General features: G+C 40.4%; 1 protein-coding gene across 5 annotated transcripts in view; it reads right to left on the bottom strand.

The window, feature by feature from the left end:
- PRDM2 (PR/SET domain 2) overlaps positions 1 to 27,972 on the bottom strand; it is a 117,181-nt gene that overhangs the window by 62,679 nt on the left and 26,530 nt on the right. For 3 of the 5 annotated variants that reach the window (XM_057696872.1, XM_057696892.1, XM_057696882.1), the window contains exons 3-6: positions 25,794 to 25,911; positions 24,019 to 24,122; positions 12,007 to 12,159; positions 5,926 to 6,052 (exon numbers count right to left, since the gene is read on the bottom strand). In XM_057696872.1, the coding sequence (XP_057552855.1) occupies positions 5,926 to 6,052; positions 12,007 to 12,159; positions 24,019 to 24,122; positions 25,794 to 25,911 (502 nt within the window). The other 2 variants (XM_057696899.1, XM_057696904.1) reach the window with 2 other exon arrangements.

Raw genomic sequence — 27,972 nt, 5'->3', positions numbered from 1 at the left:
AAAAACATTAAAACTGCACTGAGCTTTTAAATACAGACCACCACAAAAACTGCAGGATCAACCTGGCAGACGACCATCAGAGTCAAGTCACCCAATGCTCAGCAAAGGCATCACTCAGCTAGAGGCAGTGAGAGCTCCACTGGGGACCAACCGTGACACTGCTCCCTTGGGTCCAAAGCTCACAAACCAAATAACATCTAATGCTGGGGCCCTATCTCCACAGGATCATAGCCACTTCCAACTGCCCCAAGCCCTGCTCCAACACTTGCCAACAAGAACTAGGGATGAGTGCCCTGTAGGTGGGCACAGGAGCTGCCCACCAGGCACCCAGAAAGCTCAGGGCCCATCTGCCATCATCCTCAGGCACCATAGCTAGGCCTCTGTCATTCAGCCAGGCCTCCACCCTTCAGCTTTGGCCAAGGAGCTTCAAACAGAGCTGTCAGCTGTTAGGGAAGGTCCAAGACATCAAACTCCACTGAAGCTCACCTGTTCTCTGCTTTTATTAAATGTATTCTCTAATTTTAACTTTAAATGGAACTAGTGCTATCACTTCTACTGCTATTGTCCACCACATGTAGAAGTGAACAAAAAGCAGAGTATTATGTAGAGGAAAAGGCATGGAAAACCTGGGCTCAAGTTCTGACTCTGATGCTCACTGGCAGAGTGAGCTTGGACAAGTTATCCACCCTCACTAGGTGTCCATTTCCTCACCTGGAGCTGGTACAAACCACACAGAAGTAGAGGCTCAACGGGAACACCCACGAGAATGCTCAGTACTGCTCAGGGGTCACTCCCTCCGCGGGTGGCAGCACCACACAGCCCATGAGGCGCCACCTCACCATCAGAGCCTCTTGCTGCAGCTGTTTCTACCTGTTGTCCAGCAGTGTCCTGTGACCTCTCATGTCCCTGTGAGTCTCTTTCCCCAACTCCTTTCTTCCCTCAATATTTCTCCTCAGTGTTCTTCACAGGAGTCCTCCCTACACTGTGCTCTGCTTTTTGGCCACAAAGTAGCGTCACCTCCTCTTCCAAAGGGCTCCTGCCAACCCCCTCCCTATCCTAGAGCCTGTACATACATCAACTAGAACACCTGGTAAGACTGACCCACTGAGCTGCAATAAAACAGACAATAAGCTCTCCCCTGGATGTTTTACTCACCTCTCTAATCTCCCCTACCAACCCAGCCACTAAATACAGTGCTGGCAAGAAAGGGGCCAATGTGTCCACTTGCACAACTGAGTTTCATACAAAAAGATTCATGTGGGTTTCTAGGTGGCTCTCCCTACATACCACCCCAGCAATAAATCACCCACATTGCTAAAAGAACACCCTGCTCAGTCCCTCTTCCTGGAGCTCTCAGCCCCGAGAATGTGAGGGGGCCCACCCCTGTGTCACTCAAGTCACAGCCTCTGAAAGGCTATTACCTGGCTGCCCATCCACAGTCACACCATACCTAACCACCCCCAACACACACACACTTTATTGGCATTACAAGACTTGTCTTCTTCATCGGTTGGCTGGCTGTCCCCTCACTCTCCAGAATGTAAATTTCATGAAAAAAGGAACCTGGGTTGTTTTAGTTCTCTGCTGTAGCTTCAGCACCTAGAATAGTGTCTGACACAGAAAATACTTGTTAAGTAACAAGGCTGGGGGCGGGGCCGCCGGCGAGGGGCAGGAGGGGATATTCACCAGGTATTTTTATGTGAACAATTTTAATTATGGAAACATGAAATATTTCCTTTTAAGCTAGTTATAACTTAACTGTTCTGTGGTGACTAAAAGTCACTTAAATACTAAAAACCAGTTATCTCAGGGACTATTTACTGTTTACTAGTTTTTAGAAAAGATTCTGTGAACCTTTAAGCGATCTCATGGAGTTGTGCTCTTTACAGTTCATTACTGTTTTTGTTATAAACTTTGTCTTCTTAACTATCTAGCTATCAGCTATAAAACTACTTGCTGCTATAAATAACTCTTCTAATTTCCTCCTTCTAATTTGCTATGAACAGGAATCTCAGCAGGTTAGAACTAGGTCTAAAATAAGAGAGAAGCAGCCTACAGTGAGGTCCTGCCACTGGAAGGGAGAGGAAGGACCCACTGCTGCCTCTGAGCTTACACAGGTGCGCAACAAATACTGACGAATTAAATGACTCACAAACTCAGTAGTTCCTCTGCAAGAACCACGCAAGTAACTGTCAGCCACATTCTGTCAGTGGCACTTAACAGGTACCACAGACCCACATGCTACACAGAGCTGTTCCTTTTTATTATCTCTCCTGCTCTTGACAGCATCCAGGGGGAGGCTAGGCTGGATGGCACAAGGACCATTCCATGTTATGACATCCATTTTTAAAGCTATGGAAACTGCACCCCCAGAAAAGTGACATGATTTGCCCAGTCACACACATGGTAAAAACGCCAGAGTCCCGCATTTTTCATTCCTTCCACTAAGCCCATTTGCATCAAGACACTGCTGTTTCTCTAGAGGAAAAAGAACTTCAGGTAAGGCTCTTACGTAGCCGAGACAGCAGGGCAACAACACATTCTGCTGTTATATTCTATACTTTAAAAGAACATTTGCCAACATTCCTTTGCTGCTAACAAGCAAACTCAATCTCTCATTTCTTAAAGCAGCAAACAGGAAACAGAAATCAAGACAATAAATAGTTCTAAATTTGGCCTTTCTATGTTACTTCACAGATCAGTCTTCCCTTGGATCAAATAACTTGAAACACCCAACACTGAAAACCTCCCCTTCCTCTCTACTTGAAAAGTTTAATCTGTCCCATCCAAGGAACTTCTCATGTCCAATCTCATTACAGGGGCTGCTCAGACATGTAAGAAGTGAGGCTGAATTACAAAGATGAGAATCCAAAATTCTAGTTCAAAATGCCTAACATATGTACATCTTTGCCCACTGGCAAAACTGCACGCTCACTGGTCAGAGACAATATGAACTGTGTTCTCACAGCACTCTGTTCCCTTCCTTCATTACAGGTTTGTGTGAGTCTTTGTTTGCCAATCAACAAATATTTATTGAGGGCCTGTTCCATGCCAACCACCTAGGCACTGATCAGCAACTTACTGATGTAATGTTTGTCTCCCCCCTAGACTACCGGTGCCAGGAGAAAAGTTACTGCTGCTTTTTTGCTCACATTGCCCTGTACAACCTAGCAGAGGGCCTGGCACATGGCAGGGGCTTAACAAACATTAGTTCAATGAATGACTGAGAGACAGACAGAAGCAGAGAGATAGACAGAGACAGAGAGGGAGAGAGAAGAAAAGGAGCTGCTTTGTATGTAAAGGAATCAGGGCTTTTCACTGCCCAGAACACGCCTCATGATCCACCAGCGATCTGATGAATTCTGAAAGGCACCACATGCAATGCACAGCTGTAGGCATAGCAGCTGTCATGCAAAGGAGCAGAGGCCCAGAACTATGAAGAATTCAGCCCTTTGTTTCTCTCTGCCTGTCTCCTAACCCAAATGGAGTTAGGTCCACTGTCAATCTACCTGTCAGTTGCATGTCTTCAACATCTGGCTTTCAGAAATGCTAAATTAATACTACTACTGAATGAAATTTATGTTGATTTATTCTCTGACATCACTGCCTGAAAAGGTATTTAAATGTCTGAGGCCACACATAAGACCCAAATAGAAACAAATTAATATAAAAAGTTCTCCATTTCAGGTCTTTGAAAGCTATAAATTACCATTCACAGAGTAATTAATTTAAAAACAAAAAAGGTGTAAACTTCAGGTCACAAAGAGCAAACAGGACTCCTTGCCAGTAAGCTGTTCAAAACAGACCGTTAAGTCCAAGACTGAGCTTCATGCAAGTATTTTTTTTTTCATGCAAGTATTTTAACTAAAACTTTAAGATTCAGTGGGTTATACACATCTCAGAGTAGTTATTAACAATAGGGTAATAAGAAATATGAACTACTTATCTCAATACAAAACCCACCAATATGGGCAGGTAAAAAGTGAAGATGTGTAAATTCACGTACCACTAATAAAACAAAAAGTTTATTTTCAATTTTTTTCCTCCACATTCAAGTAATAAAAAAAGAAACAAAAAAGAAAAACAAAAAGTAATGACATGTTCTAAACATTCACACCAAAGCATGCTGAAGAGAGAAAAGCCTTAGGATGAAGCTGCTATTAACCTATCACTATATTTAAATATATGATTTAGTTATGCTTAGTAAGAGAGTAAAGATCCACTGCCCTCCAAACTCCAGCCCCCAAAAATCACAACTTACCTGGAAAGGCTGGTGACATTAGTTATACACAAAAAGGATACTTAATAAAGGAACAATTTGACTTATGTGAAGAGTTTTCAAACAATTATGCACTAAGCCTAATATCAACAAAAATCTCAACACTCAATTAAAAGAGTAAACAACAACAAAAACAAACAAAGAACACCTGGCAATTTTCTAGACCCTGTCATCTGATTCATAACCAAAGCATTTAATGACCTAAAACTGTGACGAAATCACATTAGATAAACAGAGAACATGTATTCAGTAAAAAGCCCAACAAACTCCCTTGGACGGATTATTGATTATACTGTGAAATACAAGGAATTTGTAATGGAAAAATCAGAATGGACTTCTTGCCTACATTTTTAAGTATTATGTTTACATTTTTCCAAAAGCAAGTTTACATCATGATTTTATTTACAGTATGACTTCTGCAATTCACTTTGCAGTGTCCTAAGTAAAGGACGGACTCAAGTTCAGATGACTACAAAAATTTACTTAAGACTTAAAAGGGGCAAATTAAAAAGAAAAAGAAAAGAAAAGAAAAAAATTTGTATTAGTAAGAAACTACCACACCGCGCGTTGGCATATATTCAAACTAGGCACTATGAAAGATTCACGAATTAGTATTAAAATCCTTCATTAAAAGAAGAAAAACAACAACAACAACGTGTAGAACGCCAGCTGGAAATATGATATATCCAACCAAACTACTTTCCTCCCAGAAATTATCCCCTGCCTTCTGTAAGTGTGACTACACATTACCTTCTGTTTGAAAACATCATAAAACAAAATCAAACTATTGGAGTTTTGTCAAAAGTGACAAAACAGCACACCGTTCAACTTCCATTTTGTTAATGGCCTAATTTCAAAAAGATCTGCGCTAAAACCTTCACCACCAGTGAGAGCGTTGCAATCTTGCGCAGCGCGGTCTTGCGTGGCATGGAGTGGCCTAAGGCCCGGCCCGGCCACGGCTGGCGAGGGGTGGCCGGGATGGCAGTGCCCGGCCCGGGGACGAGTGGACTGGCCGGGGCGGCGGGACCCGGCCCGGGGACGAGTGGGCTGGCCGGGGTGGCAGTGCCCAGCCCGGGAACGAGTGGGCTGGCCGGGGCGGCGGGACCCGGCCCGGGGACGAGTGGGCTGGCCGGGGTGGCAGTGCCCGGCCCGGGAACGAGTGGGCTGGCCGGGGTGGCGGGACCCGGCCCGGCCGGCTCTCTCTGCCCCGGGAGGGCAGCGCACTGGCCGCAGCGCGCCCGGCCCTCCCGCACAGTCCGGGTGGACGGACACGAGGCCGCCGAATCTGCGGACCTGGAAATGTCACTCTCGGAACATATTTTATGACGCGTCGCTGGCGAATAGCACAAAAAGCTAAGAATACCCCGGGCGTGCACGGCTCCAGCGACCTGCGCGGCGGGCGAGGGCAGTGACAGCCGGCCTCGGCCCCTCGGGGCGCGTCCGCTCACTTCTCCGCGCGCGGCTCCTCGGCCCCAACTTAGAAAAGAGCCCGAGCGCGGCGTCCGGCCGTGATTCAGCAGCGCCGGGGGGAGGGGGGGCCGGCACCGGGTCCGGAAAAGGTCGGCGAAAGCCGCGGGCGTCACCCGAGCCCGGACTCGGCCCGGGCCGGGCGGCGGCGGGGAGCCGGGGCGGCGGCGGGCTCCTACCTCTCCTGCTTTTCGGGGAGCTCCGCTTGCTCCGGGCGCTGGCTCGCTCTTCCTCAATCGCAGCTGCTATCTCGGGGTTGTCTTCCCCATTGTACCAGACCAGGAGCTCCTCGCCCGGCGCGATTGGCTGCGGGGAGAGAAGAGACAGGCGCCGGGCCAATCAGAGCGGCGGTTGTTGGCGGGGCGGGGCGGGGCGGGGCAGGCGGGCGGCGCGCCCCGCCGGCGGCCAGCCCGGCAGGAAGGGCTCCCCCGCCTCTGCGGCCGCGCGCCGGGCGGCGCGGGAAGGGACCCTCTGCTGGAGGGAGGACCTCACTTCCCGGCCGCCTCCTCCCCGGAATCCACCCGGTGGATGTCGGGATCTGACAGGATCGCTTTAAACTTAAAACTGCCATACGCTCCGGAATCTTACTGTTGGAAGCCTCGCAACTCTCCACGCAGAAGGAAAAATAAACCACGGACCCATACTGCCCACGAAGCCTACGCCGATGAGAAATGTAAAACATCATTTAAGAGAACCCGGCCGTATGGAAAGAGACGTGCTGAGAGCTAGTTATCAGCGCAGATTTCAGGGTCCAAGCGCAAGCTGAGCCGATAAGGACGGCCTGCCGCGGCTTAGGCACCCACGCAGGGCTCGTCAGGTCGCGCACACGCGGCCAGCGGCGGCGGCGCCGGGAGCGCGTCCTCTCCGCGCGGCGGCCAGCCTGCCCCGGTCCTTGGAGAGCTCGCCGCCTTGCCCTCTGCTCCACGCTTCCAGTCTACAAGACGACTTTTAAATTCAGAAAGAAATGCCTAAAAGTACCTCACATGGGTCATGCTCCTAAAACATTATTTCTTAACAGCCATGTACACCAGCCTCATGCTGATGATACCTGGAGAACAAGATCTTGGAGAAAAAATATACTGAGTGGAGAGATTACGCTCCTCAATAAAACTGAAGGAAATGGCTTCCTGGTTTCTCTCACAACGACTCATCTGTTCAAAAATTTCCAAGACTATCAACACAAGTAAAATTCTACCTAAAACCCAATGAATAAAAATAAAAATCCATGAGTCCATACTGATACGAATGAATAAATGAAGGAATGAACGAACAAGTAAATAAACAAGAAGGAAAGCTCTTCCTTCTGTAGGTTTCAACTAATCAATGAAAAAGAAATAATGGAATTAGAAAATCACAACTGGACAATCACCACAGTAATAACTGATTCAGGCAAGAATCACCAATGGATGCTAAAACTAGTAGATGAAACTTTGAGGAATAACAATATTTGCATGGTCTCAAAATATCTCCCCATAGAACATTTATTAATGACAAAGCAAAAAACAATACCTTTAAAATAAGACAAGTCAACATCACAGGCCTCCTGATATGATGCACAGAAAAGAACACAGCATCACTTCTAGAGATGTCTGCCCAAAATGCATAAATGTAATTTAATCATTATGAAACTTAGAAGAAGGCCAAACTGTGGGACATTCTACAAAATTACTGATCAGTTCTCTCAGAACTGAAAGGTTATAAAAGATAAAGACTGAGGTGCTGTCCAAACTAAGGAGACTGATGAGACATTACAACTGAATGCCACGGAGTTTTCTTTGCCTAAAAGGACATGACTGGAACAACTGACAAACTTTGAATAAAGTGTATAGATTAGTCAATAAAATGCTGTGCCAGTGTGGGCTTCCTGATTGTGATCACTGCACTACAGTTATGGAAGAGGATACCCTTGTCTGAGGGGCAGGAGGAATTTCATCTAAGATGTCAGTTTAGAAACAACATAGTTCTTCACTTCAACATATCTTCTAGTCTAGATAAAGTCTTTGAAAGTCAATATTATTTTGTTTCATTCTCCACAAACTCAATGTTTATATAGTCCAAATTTTAAAATATTCTAAATTCTTTAAGATAAAAGAACAAGCCACTGTTTTCTTTGTTCCCCCAAGGATGGCTAAAGCCTGCCATTTTCTTATCTTTAAACCAATGTATTATTTCCCTTCTTGAATCAGTTACACCTAAACCAAAACAACCTAATATATAAAATTTTAATGAGTTAAAACAGCCATTACAGATGCCTTATGGCACTCTTAGGAGCTAACCTGTTTCTGTGAAGGAATGAGCTTCTTTATTTAAGTAAACTATTTCTAGTTCCAAATGTATAGTATGCTTCTATGTTTTTGTTACAAGTCACATATTTATGAAATGGTGGTATCATATGATACTTGAAATGATTAGGGTTTGCAGAAATATGTAGTCTTAAATAAAACAAAAGTAAAAAAGAACACGGAAAAGAGTGAGGAAAAATACATTCCCCATTTATTTCTATACCAAACAGCATAACCACAACATCGGCTAAAAGAGCCCACTAGACATCTTCAAGATTCCTCCCTGCCTCAGCCTAAGCGTCCACGTTCATTCCACTCCAACCTCGTGCAGAGTACTGACTGTACCAGCAGCTGGGTGAAGTTAAGTATCAGCACAAACTCTCTACTTAGGAGGGTACTCTTGCTGTTGCAAAAAGCACAAAACACCCCAGTATCTGTTTTTCTCTCAAATCTAATACAAAATTTCTAAATGGTTAATGAACTAAATAGCTAGACTGAGAGCAACCTGATTTGTTAGCTATTGAACAACCTTCAAAATTGTTAGCAACTGAGATGACCATTACATTATTGAGCTATATACTTCCCAACTTCCTATTAAAACAGCTATGCGAATAACAGGGCTTTACAAAGAGGAAAATCATACATCTTTTAAAATCAACAATCACTTGCTTCTGTATTGTACTGTTTTTTTCTTATGCAATGCTTAGCACATTTAAGATTTTGTAAGTCAAATTTCAGAAGAAAATTTACCTCCTTAAATACAGGAAATATAAACCCACATTTTAAAAATAAAGTCAGAAGTCCAAACGACCCTTTTTTAAAAAAATATATATTTGATATTTAACAAACAACAACAAAAAGATTTTAAACTCTTCCTTTGGGTTCTGACAGGCTTATAGAATACAGCACTCTCTTTTCTCTAAATATCAGTAAATATAAACTTGATATTTTACCAGACCAATTAGGTACAGGCAAGGGTTCCCATAAATATTCCTGACAGTAGGCCAAATTAAGAGAAATACTCGAGATTATGAGAACACAAAGCATTCCACGCTTATTCACCTACAAACTAACCCCCAGCCTCATCTTTTAAAAGTCATGGGTCAGAGAGCCTCAACTCTCAAATGGGTGAACTGAACTCATACGTTTCCCTACAGACCAGTAGGCCCCCCTGATCTGGCCCCTGCCCACCTCACCAGCCTCACCCACCACCTCTCCTCACTCTAGCCAAACTAGCCTTTGTTCTATTCCTTAAAAAAGAAAAAAACAAACAAAAAACCTAAAAATCTAGCTTGTTCCCACTGCAATACCTTTGCTTCTACCAGGGCCCCTGTTCCTGAACTGCTCTTCCCGAACTGCTCTTCCCACAGCGACCTTCGCGTGGCTGGCTCCTTCCCATGCCAGTGGGGGAAGGGAGGTGTCCCCATGTCTTGTCTTCCCTGACCTACCAGAGCTAAAGCAGCCCTCCCCCTACATAATCACTTTATCCCATTTTATTGTCTTCAATGCACTTATCACTATCTGAAATTATTGTTTACTTGTTCACTTGTTTATTATTTGCCACCTCCCCCATAAACTGGAAGCTCCATGAGACCAGAGACCTTGTCTGTTCTGTTCACTACTATAGAAGACTACCTGGTACATAGCAGACACTCAATATTTGCCGAACTAATGAATAGATGAATGAATGAAGAGCAGGCTAACAATTAACCTTCAGGAATCTAAAATAGTTTTTAATCATATAAACAAAACCAGTGTTGAGATTTCTCAATTATCTAGGTGATAGCTGAGAAGGTGATACAGAGCCCAGAAGAACACCACATATAATTTATTTACAAAACCTAACCCACAGAAAGCTTAATCTAGAAGAATATAATCACTAGTAAGGAATCTGAAAGGCCTTATGGATACTTGAGCAAACATCAAAGGTCAGGATCGGGTGAGGTCTCCTAAGATTAGAGCTAGATTACTTCCAAAAAAGAAAGACAAAAATAATAGAAACAATATAGCTAGTTAACACCTGGAGTACTTAGGTTAGACTAGGAACTCTTCACAGAAATCTTACACATATTGGCTTGTTTAATTTTCACAACTGTACTATTATTTTTACTATTACCTCCATTTTTACAGATGAAAAAACCAAGACAGAGGGTGTAAGTAACTTTTCATGGTCACACAACTTGAAGCCAAAATTCGCTCACAAGGCAGTCTGCTCCAGACTCCCCACTCCTAACCATGACACTCTACTGCCTTGCCAAAAATAACAGCTCTCATTTATTTAGCACTTATTAAGTGCTAGAACTGTACCCACAATAACCCGTGCAATCATCATGATAACTGTATGAGGTCGATACTATAATTATCTGTATCTTACAAACAAGGAAACTGAGGCACAGAAAAGTGACTTGCCTAAGAATACACAGCTAGTAAAATCATAATGACTTGCCTTGGGTCACAAAGCGAGCCTGGATTTAATACAGGCTGCGGAGTTCACCCCCAAACACTATTCTCTCTTGCTTCTCAATGGTTCTTGGCTTTGTTACCAGAGATGAGCACATCTTAACTTGAAGTCTGATTAAAGAATTGCCAAGTGTCCCAGCTTCTCCCTGGGGTTTCTCTGCCCTGGAATCTCATTTCTACTCCCTCAGTTGTCTTATATGCATCCCCTCACTAGTGTCTCATCTCCACCAGGATTCCGCCTCACTGACTCAACTAGATGTAACTCTCACCTGAAATAACTTTGAGAAACAGAATGAATTCTTGAATTAAATTCTGAATCAAATTTCAAACCCCAGTGGAACAAAATTGGACAGTAATGCCTACTAGAAAATCATGCTACTTGATCCAGCAGAAAGAAAATGGGAAAGAAGGTTATAGAAGTTTTAAATGAGAAAGTACCTCAAAAAAAAATTTCCTACAGGAACTGGAAGGAAGGACGTGCATTTATATGAGGTAAAGGGCAATCCAATTAATTGGCTAAAGATGACAGGGAAAAATACAACAGAAAGCAAAGCAAAATTAAACAGCTCTAAGCTAAGGTAACTTCCAGAAGTCCTAGCGCTACACACAGGCAAAACTCAGCATGCTGCAGCATGGACCGGCGTCTTAAATGCTTGCTCATCGGAGTTTTCAGCTCCATGGAGATAATTTTTTTCATGGACTGTCCCCCAATCTATGACATATTTAATGGCAGTAAGTGAATAAAGAAAAATTTGCCTTACAGCAATTTTAGCAAACATACCTGTTTCAAAAAGCGAAAAGCAACAATCATCTATCTTTAGAGCCTCAAGACTGCCTTAAAGAACATTTCCCTGCACGATGAGTGCAGATTTGACTTCCAGAACATGAAAATGATGGAGACAGACGCGGGCTTGCTTGTTGCAGATATAACAATGCTTCCTAATTCTAACTTCTCTGAATGTACTCAGTGACCTCTGACCTCACCACAAACTCTGAAAAATGATCTTCCTCTTCCTTTAATCAAAACAATTAATGTCTCCAAATAAAAATATGGTAGAAGTAAGAAACATGTTCTGTGTAATTTCGATTCTGAATAAAATTTAGGGAAAATAAAGCTAATCCAAAGCTACACTATACTGAAGCCTAAGACTGTGTTTTCAGTTAACATAGAACCGCCAGAGCTACTGAGAGTTTCTTCAGTTAGATAAACTGGCCAGTCAGCTCCCAGCGCACCTGGATCTTAAGCGGAGGGAAGCAACCGCCACGCGGTTAACTCATCAGTATCTATAATGATGCCGTATGTGATTCCTTAACACGACCTGCATGCTTTAGTGCCCTTCCTCACACGAAGCAGTGGCAACTGTATATTTAAAACACAGACCTTTCAATGTACTGGTGAACCACTTTCAAATATAACCCTTTCAAGGTCTGCAAGGTCATTACTGACAGTTACAACTAAGGACAGCATTTGCAGAAACGCATGCAGAGTAACTACCAGCATAATTCTAACACTCTTACCTTTAAAGTTTTATAGTAAATGGCCCTGTTGATTTCCAGTGGAAACAAATTTTGCTCTCCTCCTGAGCAAGCCCAGTTCACATAGCGCAGCCAGTTCCCCTTCTCTGGGTCGGTGGCATCAATGCACATCCATCCCAGATTTGGGTAATAGACCTTGGGAGGGGGAAATACATTTGTTAAAACACAGGTATCTTTTATTTTTTATTTTTACTTTTTATTTATTTTTTAAGCTCTTTATTGGAATATATTTGCTTTACACTCTTGTACCAGTTTCTGAGGTACACCAAACTGAATCAGCTGTATTTATACATATATCCCCATATCCCCTCCCTCCCGCGACTCCCTCCCCCCCTTCCTGTCCTGGTCCTCTAAGGCATCTCCCATCATCAAGTTGATCTCCTTTTGTTATACAGGAACTTCCCACTAGCTATCTATTTTACAGTTGGTAGTGTAAATATGTCTATGCTACTCTCTCACTTCACCCCAGCTTCCCCTTCGCCCCCCACCCCAGCCCTGTGTCCTCAAGTCCATTCTCTACTTCTATATCTCCACTCTTGCCTGTCACTGGGTTCATCAGTACCATTTCTTCAGATTCCACATATATGAGTTAGCATATGGTATTTGTTTTTCTCTTTCTGGCTTACTTCACTCTGTATGACAGACCCTAGGTCTATCCACCTCATGACATATAGTTCAATTTCATTCCTTTTTATGGCTGAGTAATATTCCATTGTATATATGTGCCACATCTTCTTTATCCATTCATCTGCTGATGGGCATTTAGGTTGTTTCCATGTCCTGGCTATTGTAAGTAGTACTGCAATGAACATTATGCTACATGTTTCTTTTTGGATTATGGTTTTCTCTGGGTATATGCCCAGTAGTGGGATTACAGGGTCATATGCTAGTTCCATAGTTTTTTAAGGAACCTCCAAACTGTTTTCCATAGTGGCTGTATAAGCTTACATTCCCACCAACAGTAAAACACAGGTATCTTTTAAATGTTTCCATTTTCAACTTCTGAGTCTCGTTCATTATATGCAAATACTCTATAAAGCATTTTATAGAAACAAAATAAGCAAAAGAAAAAAGGAAAACAAAGACGAAAACTGAGATCCAAAATTATAATAATCCTCGTTAGTTATTTTTCTATTTGGGTGTAATTTTTTTCTCCTAAACTTAAGTGCTATACAGTAAATGTGCTTGATGATCTCCAAATGCTTCACAAACAGGTACACAAAAACAAGTGACAGCTCTACCCCCCCCCCCCCCCCCCCCACAGTGTAACAGAGGAAGAGTGAGCCTGCAGCAGTATTCCGCAGCACCTGAATGCCCTGAGCTTTCTGGGCTATTCCGCAAGTCGAGTGTGGAGGCCCAGTCCTGCTGGGGTTCACAGCTCAGCAGATGCCTTTACTGCAGGACTGACAGAAATATCAGTAAGTGAACATGCAGTGTGAGCCTCCATGTGGGTGACAGGGTATGATGTTTTTGCAAACTGTGCTGATCTTAAAACCTTCTCTATCCAGAGCATCTGCACTCTGGGAAATATCAGTGTCCTTCCGAAACAAGACCAAAAACCCAACCCCTCTTTCAGGAGTCAGATCAACTCTACTCCTGCAAAAAAGCTTTCCCTGATGATCCACTCAGTCAATTCCTCCTCCCAGACGCTTCCAGCACTCAGTCCTTCATTTTAAAGACAATCTACTGAGCAGCTATTTTTAACTTTCTTTGTACATATTTACACATATCTATGTTTTACTTCCCCAAAATTAGACTGTAAAACACTTGATTAGGCACTGAAATAGAACTGCAGAATCAGTTGGTGACAGTCCTGCCAACAAGAAAGCGAAAGAAACGAGTGTTTTACTTTCTCTTTTGGAAAAAAGAAGAGAACCTTGATGCTTCCATTTCTTCCCTACACATATACAGCCAGGACTCCCACCACTCATTTCTTCTTTTCTCTCCTACCCACATTAAACACTGTTGTTTACTGCAGCTTTCCTTCAGGAACAAAGCCCCCACTCTCGGCTCCTCTGGTCATGCCTGTGTCTCCCAGCCTGTGACTGCCAGGGCAGCGCCCACCTTACTGGCCGCAAACAACACTTTCTTCCTGCTGGGAGTTAGATGTCTGGCAGACTGCCACATGCTTTCCCTATTATCTCATTTAACCTTATGCATCAGGTTCATTATTATCCCTTTTTGTTACATGTGGAAATTAAGGATCAAAGATTAAATAACCTTACCAAGTCACTCACTTAATAGCAGTAAAGATGGGCTTAATCCCAGATCTGCTTGACCTCTACTTATCGGTGCCTTCCTTTACCATCCTATCCCAAAGTGCAAATCTTTCTCTTCCTATCAGCATCCCCAGTCATCTCCCCAATTTATTTTTCTTCATGGTACTTGTGCTCTTTCAAAGTGTGAGATCATCTACTTACTTAGTTATTTACTACCTCCCCACACGAGAGTATTAGCTCCATGAGAAGACGTTTGAGTCTTTTCATTCACTGCAGTACCTCCAAGACCTTGATCGGTGCCTGGCAGAGAGTAGGCGCTCAATAAATAACTATGAAATTAATGAAATGATATCATTACACATGAATGTATAACTGTCATCACCTAATGAGCACCTACTATGTGACAGGTACCATGCTAGAAAGTGCTTTGCAGTTACTTTATTTAATCATCACAAAGTGTGAAGGAGAGTATTTTCACTATCCTGTAAGTACCCACAGTGAGTTGATTCAAAAACTGGTCGTTTACTAAAACACCTATTCTAAAAAAGAGGTTATCCATGTCACATCTGATTCCTTCTCAAACTCACAGGCCCACTCACCCTCAGCTCGCACACACGCAAGCATGCATGCAACATGCTCCTCTCCCTTCTAGACGAACAGAAAGTGCAGCCCCACGCGATATGTTAGGAAGAGATGGAATCACAATACAAAATTTAAACTTTACACACCAAAATAATTTAAGCTTCTTTACTTTAAAATGCAAACAAGTAATTCACAAAGGAATACACATGGCCAAAACCTCATAGAAAAAAATTAAATTTACCTAATAATCAAAAATAACTTCAAATCAAGTAATTTTTTACCTGTCAAACTGGTAAAAAAAATTTTAAGGGGGAAAAAAAACAGGATTAGAAGCAGACATTCCCCCCAAATGCTGATCAGAGAATAAACTGGTATCATTTTTTTCTGGATGGAATTAAGCAATATTGACCAAAGAACTTTAAAATGTACACACACTTTAACTAGCTTATACACTTGTAGGAATTTACTCATGAGTAATTGGGCAGTCATACCAAGATGTATGTACAAAGATGTTCGCAGCAGTGTGGTTTACTACAGACTGTTTCTAATTCATTGCTAAATGGAGAAAACCACAGATTAGCTCAGTTCAATGACCCAGGCATATAGTGGAATACTAAGCAGCCCTTAAAAAGTACTACTGTATGAATGACTAACAGACTCATGTGGAAAGTTCTATTTTCTGTTATCTTTGCATTCCTTAAGAATTTTTTTAGTAAACACACATTATCTCTAGAATTAGGAGAAAACAAAGATAACCAGAAGTTGTGGAAATATACTTATCAGTATAAAAGATAGTCATGATATACTGATAACTGAATAAAGCCATTTATATAAAGTATGGCTTATATGATACCATTTTTGTTTTAAACATATTAACATATGAAGAGAAAAATAATCTAAGACTTAAATACATGCATGTTAATTATGGTTTTCTCGGAGAAGTGGGATTACTTATAATTTTTTATTTTCTTTTTTCTACTTATCTGAATTTTCTCTCTCTCCCCCACTGATCTTGGTATAGTCTCTAAGTAAAAAGGGAAGTGGGTGGCAGAATGAATGAAAACCCAAGTCTGAAGGAAGGCAGCCAAGCTCTGCTGAATGCTAAGCTCACACTCCCCATCCTCTTCCCATCACCATCACACACACACACACACATACAGGTTTTTTTTTTTTTTATTTATTTATTTATTTTTTATTATTATTTTTTTGGGGGCACACCAAGTTCAATCACATGTTTTTATACATATATCCCTGTATCACACACAGGTTTTTAAAAAATATGCAGCCTTCTCATTTTTATTGAGAGTCTAATCTTGTAAATAGGAATTGGGAAGAAAATGTGTTTTCATACAGTTCCTTCCTTAGTTGGTCAAACTTTGGTTCCCAGTCAGAATTAACTTCAGTTTCTGACACACAGAACCTATCTTTAAAATGTGACAGGATTTTGCTTATTGTAAGTACAAATTACTAGACTGTACATGTACCAAAACACCATGAGGCTAGGGGCAGTGGAAAGACAGGGAGAATTAGAATCCCTCCCCTTCAGGCAAAGACAATGCAAAGGCAGGTAAAACTCCCACTTCAGCTCAAACTCAACAATGATACACAACAATCTACTTCCAAATCTTTATAATAACCAAGAAATACTGAGCTGACTTGATCCAAAGGAGAAACATTTCCATATAACTAATAATCTTTCCTCTATAAACAGACCCTTTTAACAAAGCAAGGGTACCTGATTACGTGCTATTATAAAATAATTTTTACAACTTAACTTCCAAATGGAAATTCTCTATTTGGAGAGAAAGAATTGAAGAAAGGGAAGCACCCCTATGCAAAACACTGGGCTAGATGCTCTATGTGTTATTTTATTTAACCTTTACAAGAACACTATGAAATATTATTAAGCCCCATTTATAAATGAAGACACTAGGGAAAGATGGTGATTTTACTGTAACACTGAAGTCAGTTAAAATGAGAGCCAAGATTCAAACCTCGTTCCCTCACTTACTCCTCCATTTCTCTTTTTTTCTCTTTCCAACCCCCTCCTCTCATCCTTAACCTTCCCTAGGTTATCCAGGCCTAACCTTCCTTCTGCTCCTACCACTAAACAGAGACTAGGTATTAACTCACGGTCAAACAGAATATAATTTTCACACCACCCAATTTCCATTCAATTTAATCCAATCACTTCAAAAACCATAAAAATAATCTAAATTCACATTTTACTACACACTCCAATTTAAAAGCACATTCAAAATTATATCCTCATGACAGAGAAAAGTCTACAAATAACAAACCAAACTGTTAAACATAGTTATTACCTCATGGGTTGGGGTGAGGGTTTTAACTGATATCCTACCTTATACACTTGTTATAATATACATGTATTAATTCAAATTTGCAAATTTAAAAAAAATTCTCATTCAATTAACGTGAAGGTATCATCAAGCCAACCCTCAATTGTTTGCCTGAGGTCCTTACCCACTGTCATTTTGCAGTAACCAACTTACTTTGACAGAAATCACTCCCAGGAATTAGGGCAGAGCAGTGAAGACACCTCCTTGTGCTACTATAAGTCTTTTATTCATCCAAACCAGCCTCGCCACAGTCAGAGTCTACAAAAATAAAGCCCTTCTGTAGGCTGTTCTCCGGACCTGCAGGTAGCCTAGAGCTCTAACACACTGATGATGGACACAGAACCTCTCCTGGAGGTCCCAGCTCCATTCCAGTGGCTCTGCTTTGTCACACTGTCTGAGGCTCCTTTTCATCTCTATTTCTCTGGGAATCTAGCTTGCTGAATTTCCAACATTACAATCACTTTCCACATTCCCTGTCTGTTCCTGGAAGACAGACATCTAATTATATTTCCATGTGTTTAGACAGACAAAAGCAGTAAAGGGGAGACAGGAGCACAACTTACATGGCATCCACTTCCAATGCGCTTCCGTAAGTAAATAATAACTCAGTGTGCACTCAGAAGTCAATTCCAGGACTTCACCCCAACACAGTACTCTAACTTTCTGGTTCAAAATACAGCCCACACTCTAACATTAGAAGAAACAGAAATTCTAAGCAAAAAAAAAAAAAAAAAAGATGGGTAATCTCTTAAAAAGTATGCAACCATTTTTTTTAAAAGTGTTTTTATTCTCTACATGATCATTTAAGTCTTTCTCTTTGATGTTCTGGTTCAACTAATATTTACTTAGCCAGAGTCACCTATATCAAGTAATTTCATATATATATGATCTCATTTGTAGTCAAACAAGTCTATGAGTAGCTTGTTATCCTCATTTAAAAGTAAGGATAAAGAAAAAAAAAAAGGATAACCTCATTTTGGGTATAAGAGCATTTCAAGAAAACATTTAATAAAAATTATATCTTTATAAGTTATAGAGAATTTTATTAGCCCTGCTACCTAGAAAACACTACAGCTTCTTGGTCTGTTCACATTCCAGTTTGTTCTGAGTTCCAGAGTTAGACATCTGGAGGGCTTGTTAAGGACCATACAACAGCTATGCTACGGAAGTAATTTTCCAAGGGCTATAGACAAAAACAAATCTTTGCTACCAACCACTTCGCTCCTCAGATTGCTTTGGAAAACCAGGGGCTTCTTTTAAGAGCTATTCAAAGGCATCACTGTATCTGAAATATTCTGAAGATTCTAGAATAAGGGAAATAAAATCTACTAGGTGGAAGCATATTTTACTACAACAAGCCAACCTATAGGTGATTCTAAAATACAAATTTAAAAACTAAACAGCTGGGCCTGTCAAGCACACAAAGCCAGTCCAAGCCTTCATTACCAAAGCCCCACACTGCCTGACCCTTGACCCTCATTTGAAATTACTTTGAATAAGTTTCATAACTACAACTACACAAATACTCCTGGAAAACTGCACACCGACAGATGCTCAATAAGTGTCTGACAGGTTTGAAGTAGGCCCCCAATCAACATTCACAGGATGAATGAAATAACTCATTCTAAAATCAGAAATTCTAACTCTGGACCATGGATGTTTAAAAATTCCATATAACCCTAGAAATCATATGCAAAATTTTGTATATATATGTGCATTTGTATATTTTCTGGGGAGATTTTCAAAAGGGTCCACAACACAAAAAAGAGTAAGAATCTCTAGGCTCTGCTAATGGGAAGGCAACCAAGAAATCTAGACCTAACTCTGAGACCAACAGTTTCAGACATCAAGCAGACTACCTGCACTCAGTTTTCTCATCTGTGGAAATATTTAGGGTGTTTTCTAGTATTCTTTAATCCACAAACAAAAATCCCCAAGGGGTAATGTCAGTAGTCTATACAATACTACAAGACGTTACATGCCAAGCTTGGTGCTCCAGCTCCAGAAACTGAGGACAGTGCCCGGCACACAGTAAGAACTTAACAAATAGGGGTTAAATAAGTAAATAAATAAACTCTCAAAGATAATTTTTTTTTTCTTGCACCATACCAAGCTGCCAATCTAAGCACAAGTTAATTATTCAGAAAGATTGCTTAATTCTCTCTACTTCAACATCCTCACCCTCCTGAAGTTCCTGAGAGAAGGATATGATTGGTGGAGCAGTTTCTATGAGAACTGACTCTATGGCTAACCCACTTTGAAGTACCAAGCTCAAAATCTCTGCACTCCTATTACATCACCACAGTCACTCCCACTGCTTCTTTTTCACACACTGAGACCAGGGCTTAGCAAACTTTCTGCAAAGGGCCAGACAATATTTTCAGTTTTACAAGCCAGATGGCCTCTGTCACAACTGCTCAACTCAGCCACTGTAAGGCAAAAGCAGCCACAGATCACATGTAAACAAATGAATGTTGCTGTGTGCCAACAAAACTTTATTAATGAAACAAAGTTTGAATTGCATATAATTTTCATAGGTCACAAAACATTTGATCTTTGTTTAAACCACTTAAAAATGTAAAAACCATTCTTAGCTCTTGGACTGTAAAAACAGTCCAACCAGGTTGGATTTAGGTCTTCTCCTAGGATACTATGCATAGTTTAGAAATTGGAAAGGAGCAGTAAGAGCTGAGTGGTACTTTGTGAAAAAAGGTTTCCTAGAATCAGCTGGTTGACTTCTATACTCCTTTTTATCTTCTTGCCTCCATTTTTAACTTAGAAATAATTTGAAATCAGAAAAATTGAGATAGCAAAGATTATGAACTGAATTTGTTAATATCTGATCATAACAGTGCTGAATGATAAAAAGTTTGTTTTCACTGCTGAAACAAATTAAAGTCTTCTCATTATAGAGAAATAATTTCTCTATCAATTTTAGTTGAAATGCAATGCAATTCTACTTCTTCCCCCCATCCTCCTGAATGAATAAGATGCAAATAGAAGCAATGAACAATCGGTTTTCATCTATAAGAATGGGGGGGGAGGGACTATTGAAAACATTAACAATACTGGTATTAAAAAGCTAGGAAGGAATATTTACTCTTGGTGGCTATGTAAATGAGTACAATCCTTTTGGAGGTCTGTTGGGAAAATTTACAAAAATTAAAATGTTCATAACTTTTGACTTAATTATACTTATAGGAATTTATCTTATGATAACCAGACAAGTGAGCAAATATATGCTGTGTTAATTTCTGCTATACAGCAAAGTAATTCAGTTTTATATATATATATTTTTTTCATATTCTTTTCCATTACAGTTTATCACAGGATATTGAACATAGTTCCTTGTGGTATACAGTAGGACCTTATTGTTTATCCATCCTATACTAGCATCTGCTAATCCCAAACTCCCAATCCTTCCCTCCCAAAGAATTATTAATATCATGAAAAGATTAAAACTACTTTAATGTCCACTGGTTACACAGTGGAAGGATACAATGGAATTCTAGGTAGCTATAAGAAATAATGACATAGATAAGCATTTGATATGGACCCATCTACAACATATTAAGAGAAAAAAGCATGTTATAAAACTGCATACATATACTGTTTGATCTCAACTATGTGAAATATCTATATATGGTGTTTGCATAGGTACCAGTGTGTGTGAGAGACAGAAGAAAAACAGAGAGGCAGAGAAGCAGAGTTAAGAGAATACACACCATGATGTTCGCAGGTGATTTTTACTTTCTTGTTTACAGTTTTCTGTATTGTTCATATTATTTTTGAAATAAGCATGCATTACCTTTATAATTTAAAAAAGGCTTATTAGAGTGGACCCTAATATAAACCATGGACTTTGGGTGATAATGGTTTGTCAACTGTAACACATATCCCATTCTGATGGAAATATGGATAGTGAGGGAAGGTGTGTGTGTAGGGCTCATGGGGGAGATACAGAAACTCTCTGCTCAATTTTCCTATGAACCTAAAACTGCTCTAAAAAATAAAGACTATTTTTTTTAAAAAGATTGATTATGACATGGGGGGGGGGAGTCAAGGAAGGGAGGGAATACGGGGATATGTGTATAAAAACAGATGATTGAACTTGGTGTACCCCCCAAAAATAAATAAATAATTAAAAACCAAAAAAAAAAAAAAAAAAAGATTGATTAAAACATGCAAAGAATTGAAAAGTTCTGTTCATCAGAAACAATTTGAGCGCCACAGAGGTGAATGAGAAAGGCTTTAGAATACTGCACGCTGTTCAGTGTGTGTGTGTGTGTGTGTGTTGCGGGGTGCAGGGAGGAGTCAAGGGAAGTGTTACACGGATTCCAGCATTTAGCCTGTCAGCAGTTCCCCACCAGGAACTGACCAAAAATGCTCTCCTCTTTTCAGAACCTGACTGTTTTGTGCATTCACCCTGAGGATACTCTACTGTTTCTCCCCTGTTATTTCTGATTTCATAGAATGCTTTCAGTGAAAACTTAGAGGACTTAATACTGTGTTAGATAATAAAGGGCTCAAGAAAAGCAATTTGACACTTTCTCTTAGATTAGTTTTAAAATGGAGTTCTAGCTGAGACAAAAGACCAGGCTGCTAAAAGATAAACTGGTCTTAAGGGGCTTTAATGGAAGAACAAATGCCAAGATGAGAGTTTAAAGATGAGCAGCTTCTGTCACATTAACAGGGGGCATTCTGATGCAGGTCTGAGGATTAAGGCCAAGGCTGGAATAAGTTAACAGGAAAACACTAAATTTTACCTGGATTTTTATTTTCTTCTTTGTAAGAAATATGTACATTATAATTCATGCTTCCTATACTTTGCGAAATATACACTTCCACATGTGTATGTCATATATATCTACATTTATTTTAACAGCGCAAAAGGCTTAAAGGTTTCTATATGGAATATATACCTCAGAGTTGAAACTATCTGAATGACATCCAGATTTTACTTTCCAATGGCTGGGAGGAAAAGCCAGCCTTGACAAGAACTAAATCTTTAAACCCAATGAACAAGAACTGGCAATGTCATGTGGATTCCCAAACTGTGGCAGTACATAAGTGGAAGCATCTTAACTTAACAATAGGATGTTAACAAGTTTATAGGGAAAAAAACTGAATCCCCAATACATCATGGCTCCAAATTATAATTTTCACCAAGCTACTATGAACTCATATTCTGTATGAATTTCAATACCAATGAAGCTTAATTTACAAAAGGCACTTTGATAATTTATACAATATGCTCCAAAATATCAAACTGTTATGTTGAGTAAAATAGGTACCATAAACTTAGGTTTAATATTAATGACACTTGCTCAACCGTAGATACACACAGAACCAGAGTAAGCATCTCCTGGTTCTCTGGCTTTCTCCTCACTAGGATTACTGCTAACCTGGTAGAGCATATTTATTGTTTTCCCTTGGAAAATTTCTAAAATTAAAAATGCAGTTTATTTTGGAACATACTTTTGTGGTCAAGACATTTTTAAGCGTTCAGGCATTATCCTGAGTGATTAATATTTTTTTTGGCTGAGCAGTTTTTCTACAAATACAGCACTCTTTTAACTCAAAAGTTGTGAAATAACATTAATTACTCCCATGGTAAATCATCATTTTCTAAGTCCCCTTGGGTTAACTGTCACTAGATTTATTGTAAGGGATTCAAAGAAACTCTCAGCATAACTGAGAGAAACCGTCAGAATTTTCAAGGCAAGAACCACTGTTCATAGCACTGAGAAAAATAGCAACATGTTCAAAGAGACAAATGCCACAGAACTTCTTGATGAAAAGTGCCCAGACATTTCCTAGGCATATTTTATTTTTAGGCTTTTATATGTTTACATGTGAAACAGATATGATTCAATCTAAGACAATCTGACAGGAATGCTTTTCCTCACCACCAAAAAACTTCACTTGCTTTAAAAAGGAGTCACACCATTGAGTTCTGTAAGAATGTGAGGAGCCTCCCAGGGGCACCTGATCTGACTTAAATTCAGCAGAATTGCTGGACTCACGTGCAACTCTCCAGGAAACAATAACAAGATATGTTATCTTCACAGCTTCCTTAGTGAGAGTATTTCTTACTCTCCTCATTTTTAAATTGAGGGTTTTAAGGCCCAGAGGTGATGTGCCCTGCCCAGAGTCACAACTGCAGGATTTGAACCCAGGCAATCCAATGAAACATTTTTAGCTGCCTCACTGCCAGGCAGGAGACGTGGGTTCTAGTTCTGCACTGATAACACTCTCAACACATGGGCCGCACGAGCAGGAGCCACTCCCCCTGCTCTGGACAGCTTCCCCGCGGAAGGGGTGTGCAAACACTCCCCATCTCCCAGGACTGTTGTGAAAATGGGAAATGAACAGAATGAAAGCCTTTCTAAAAGTTCAAAGCACCATATAGATATACCGTGTGCTAAATATGTACAGCTCTGAATGTGCCAGCAGCACCAAAATTACTCTCTAAAATACAGAGAACCCTAACAGCATTGTATTTGCGGCCACCTTGGAGTGTCTCTTATGGTGTCTGTAAGCCTGTAAAGTGGCAGACCAAAGTCTTGGCTGCAAAGCAAAGCACCCTGAACAAAGCAAGTAAAAAGTCAATTTGACATTTATTGTTGAGGACAGCCAAGCACTTTCAAAATACAAATGTAAACAGCAGTCTCTATCCAAGGATATATGTTTTCTTTCTAACAAAAATATTCTAGATTTTAAAGAACATATTAAGATGATTATTTTAATTTCAGAATGTCAAATCCTGAGAATAGAACATCTTTAAAAATGTACAGAACTCTGATAAACAAAGGGCCAGAATTATTTCTTACCTCCCACATGTATACATTATTCTTAACCTGAGATCTTTTTTTCTTATCACCGACAAATGGCCCAAACTTTTTGCCTTTTAAAATTGGTTTAGTGGCCCAGACACCTAAAAAACAAAACCAATATTTTTATAATGTATTGTGGTTATTTTAAAGATTAAAACATTAAATCCAATTCAGTTTCACAAAATACTTAAAAGACTAGACAGCCAAAAAGCAAGACAATGTTAAATTAATGAGATTATACAAAATCAAACTAAACCAAGTATTCAAAGGGAATTTTTATTTTTCTTATTTTTATATTCTTCTGTATTTTCCTAATCGCCTGTAAAGAACCTTACTGTTTTATAAGTAGGAAAGAATATTTTATATTTGTTTTTAATTTTCGCATGTAAAATTACCAGACAGCATAATCACCAATACTTGGAGAACAGCAGGATCACAACAATTAAAAGAGAAAAAAATACTGGAATGCAGTAAAACTACAAATAAATTTTAAGTTCCTCTTTCTACAGGTTTCAAATTGTCGCCAATGAACATAATCTGCTTCTCCAAAGGGTCAGAAACATAGTTTCATGAATAAATATTTTTGAAGTTTGTTTGCTCAAAGTAGGGAAACCTTTCCTCTCTTTCCTCAAAACTTCAACAACTCACTTCTCAGAGTTTCAAACAACCAAGATTTATGCTGCTTTGTGGTATTCTAAGGGATATTTCTATTTTCTCCACACTGACCATAAGGCAAACAAACAAGATGCAGAAGCAGCGGGTAAAATGGCAGGAGACGCCCTAGAGTCAAGGGAACTAGCGCCAGGGTGACTCTCACTGACAGCGTCACTTTGAACAGGTTCCCTCACCTTCTGGCCTCAGGTTCCTCGTGTACAGACGGAGGCTGTGGTCTCTGCCAGTCCTGCCCAGCTACAATGAACCAAGCCCACCGCCTGTAAGTCTGCTATAAATCCCACTTGTTATCCCAGCTGATAATTAGTTAGTGGAGATATAAAAACAACCACTTTCATGAACGGATCAATATAAATGCTCAAATTACTCACTGATTAATTTTCAGTGAGAATTAGGGAAAGCACTTATTGAAAATTTATTCACACACATATACACATAAACTGGAATAGCAGAAGTACATCTTTAAAAAAAGAAAACAGGACATAAACATGATACACTCCAAGACTGTACTCTGACTAATTTTTGTAACTTATTTCCTTAGCCTTCTGTCTAAAGATCAGGACACAAAACAAGAGTAAATACAAAAAAGCTTGGCTGTATTCAACAAGAAATTCCAGCCAGAAGCACTGGGATACACTCACGTCTTCATTCACTCAAATGTCTACTGAGGTCCATAAAGAGCATCAGGTACTGGAGACACAAAGATAAATAAGAAATGAAGGCACTCACAATCAATGAAAGGGACAGATGTGAAAACAAATACAAAACAATGAAATGAACATAACAGTATCATCACACACAAATCACGGTGAAATCAGAGGAGGGAGCAATGCATCCTGTGACAAGAAGAGCCCCGGGGAGACACGGAGGAAGGGGGCTGCTCAGGCTGAGTCATGAAGGACGGTGCGTGGGGGTGGAGGTGTTTCTGGTTTAATTTTATAATATGTGGCCACCCTGGATTCTTAACTGGAAGACATAATCTTCCAAGTCAGAGTATAGATGTGTTGCTTTTAGAGTGGGCTCCCTACCTGAGAAGCCCCAGAGGAAGCTCGCCGCACCCTGCCCTCCCTTCCCTCTCCTTCTCTGACGCTAGCACTCACCAATCCGAGTCTTGTCAACAGCAGATGGGAAAAGCCTCACTTCCTCTGGAAGGCCTCGAAGCACATGTTCTGGTACCTCGGCCAGGGTCTCTGCGGCTGCCACAGGCTCAGCTGTGTTCTGCAAGTTAAGAAACAGAAGGATAACAGCAAAAGAAAGAAAACCCAGTTCTGTTTTGAACTTTTTCTGGTCCAATAAGCAAATATGCAAAAATGTAACTGAAACCCGAGCTGACAAGCCAGACTAAGAGGATGATGTCAAGTGTTTTAGGAGTTGCTTTGATGCTTGTTTGTGAGTCTCCAAAGGAAACCAACTGTAACCTTCAAGCATGTCTGTGTTAATCTACTTTGTTCCAGCCACCTGTGGCCATTTTAAAAATATGAAAATCTCTGGCACAACAGTATAGTTTAAGCTTACTTTTAAGTAAAAAGTAAATGTCAGCACTCCCTACTTAAATGAACACTTTTGGCAATGCTGTTACGGCCACGCCAGCCAATCGGACCCTCATCCCATCCATGCTTTCATCCCTCCAGCAACAACAACCTCGTGACAGGGGCTTGATTCCCGGCAAGAACGATTTACTCTGGGTCCTCCATGGAAGTTGGCCTTTCCAGGTAACAGTAACACACCACTGTCCACCAGGTAACTAGCAAAGTCTCCACAATATGACAAAGTCTCTAAGAAACAACTTATGTTTTTTTTTAGGAACTTTTATTGAGATACAATTGACATACAATAAATTGTATATATTTAAAGCGCACAATTGATATTTTTTTTTCTTATTAGTAATGTATATATGGCAACCCCAATCTCCCAATTCATCCCACCCCAACTCCCCCCGCTTTCCCCACTTGGTGTCCATATGCTTGTTTTAAGAAACAATTCAGAAATTAGTAACTAAGTACATGCCAAAATTCATTGTAATCCTAACAAGTAAGATTACTATCAGATATGTACCTAAGGGAATGAAAAGGGGAGATCTGAGCCAACTCATAGAACATGACTGTTATTCTAAAAATAACTTTCATATGAAAGGACAATGAAGCGGCTATTAACTGGCACCACACACGCCCTAAGGAATTGGTGTGCAGATCATGGCACTGCTGAGAATGATGGGGTTTGTAGTCTGAATGTGTTTTATTTCACTGCAAAGGGAAACATTTCTCAAGGACTTTCAAAGAAACCAACATAAGCAAAATGCAAACTCCAAGCTAAAGAGGTTAATTTTCCCACAACAATGAAGATCTTGTAGTTTTTAAGAATGTTCTGTGCCAAGAAAAGAATACCATCCAAACTTCTGTACTCCCAGCATTACAATTTTAAATACCAACAGGCTGCTTCGAGAGAAATAAATCCCACGTGCAACAAGCATGTCATTAGGAAGGTCTACTCTGCTATTTTGAGTTGGAATGTGCAAAAGTCGGCATTGAGGGAGTGGGTTGATTCCCTGGACAGGGCAAAGGCGATGGTGAATACATTCCAGAAGCACCCATCTTGTTTGATTTATGTCTTGGTCCTGACGGTATCACCAAGCACAAGTTCAATGTCTCCCCAGATGTGGGAATATCAAAACTGCCCCAGAAAATGGTCTAATGGTATTTTTCATTAGCTAAAGTATGAATACATTTAGCAGACAAATTTCTCACTTCTAAATACAGTGCCCCCTTTTTAAAATTTTAACCTATAAACTGGAATTTTGGAAATGAGAATAAATTTTTCCAAAGAGGTAAATGGTATTAAATTGATAGTTGATATCTTAGGCTACATAATGATTATTTTTAACTTGGATAAATCAAACAATATTAACAAGTACTAGCCATAGTGATGAGTCCTATTAGCACATGGCCAGTTAGCACAGTAAGTGGGAATTTTCTTCCCCTTTCTCAGAGGGAACCCAAGCAAAGATTTTAAAGGATTTGACAGCATTTAACCTTCCCCGGGAGTTGTGAAAACTCAAACCGATACTTCCAGGCAGTATGACAATATTAATGACTTAATGTGTACTGGGAACTTCCTCAGGCCTCAGGGCAAGGCACTGTGCTAACCATCCTGTGTGCAAGTTTACTCCTAACAGCCCAAGAGGCAGGCACTGTCAGTGTCTCCTCCTAGCACCCCCCCTCCCCACACCTTGCCCCCACCACACACACAGAGGAGGAAACGGAGGCTGAGTGAAGTTGTCCA

Source organism: Hippopotamus amphibius, chromosome 1, assembly GCF_030028045.1.
Source record: "Hippopotamus amphibius kiboko isolate mHipAmp2 chromosome 1, mHipAmp2.hap2, whole genome shotgun sequence".
Lineage (NCBI taxonomy): Eukaryota > Metazoa > Chordata > Mammalia > Artiodactyla > Hippopotamidae > Hippopotamus > Hippopotamus amphibius.
This window is presented reverse-complemented; position numbering and strand designations above follow the sequence as displayed.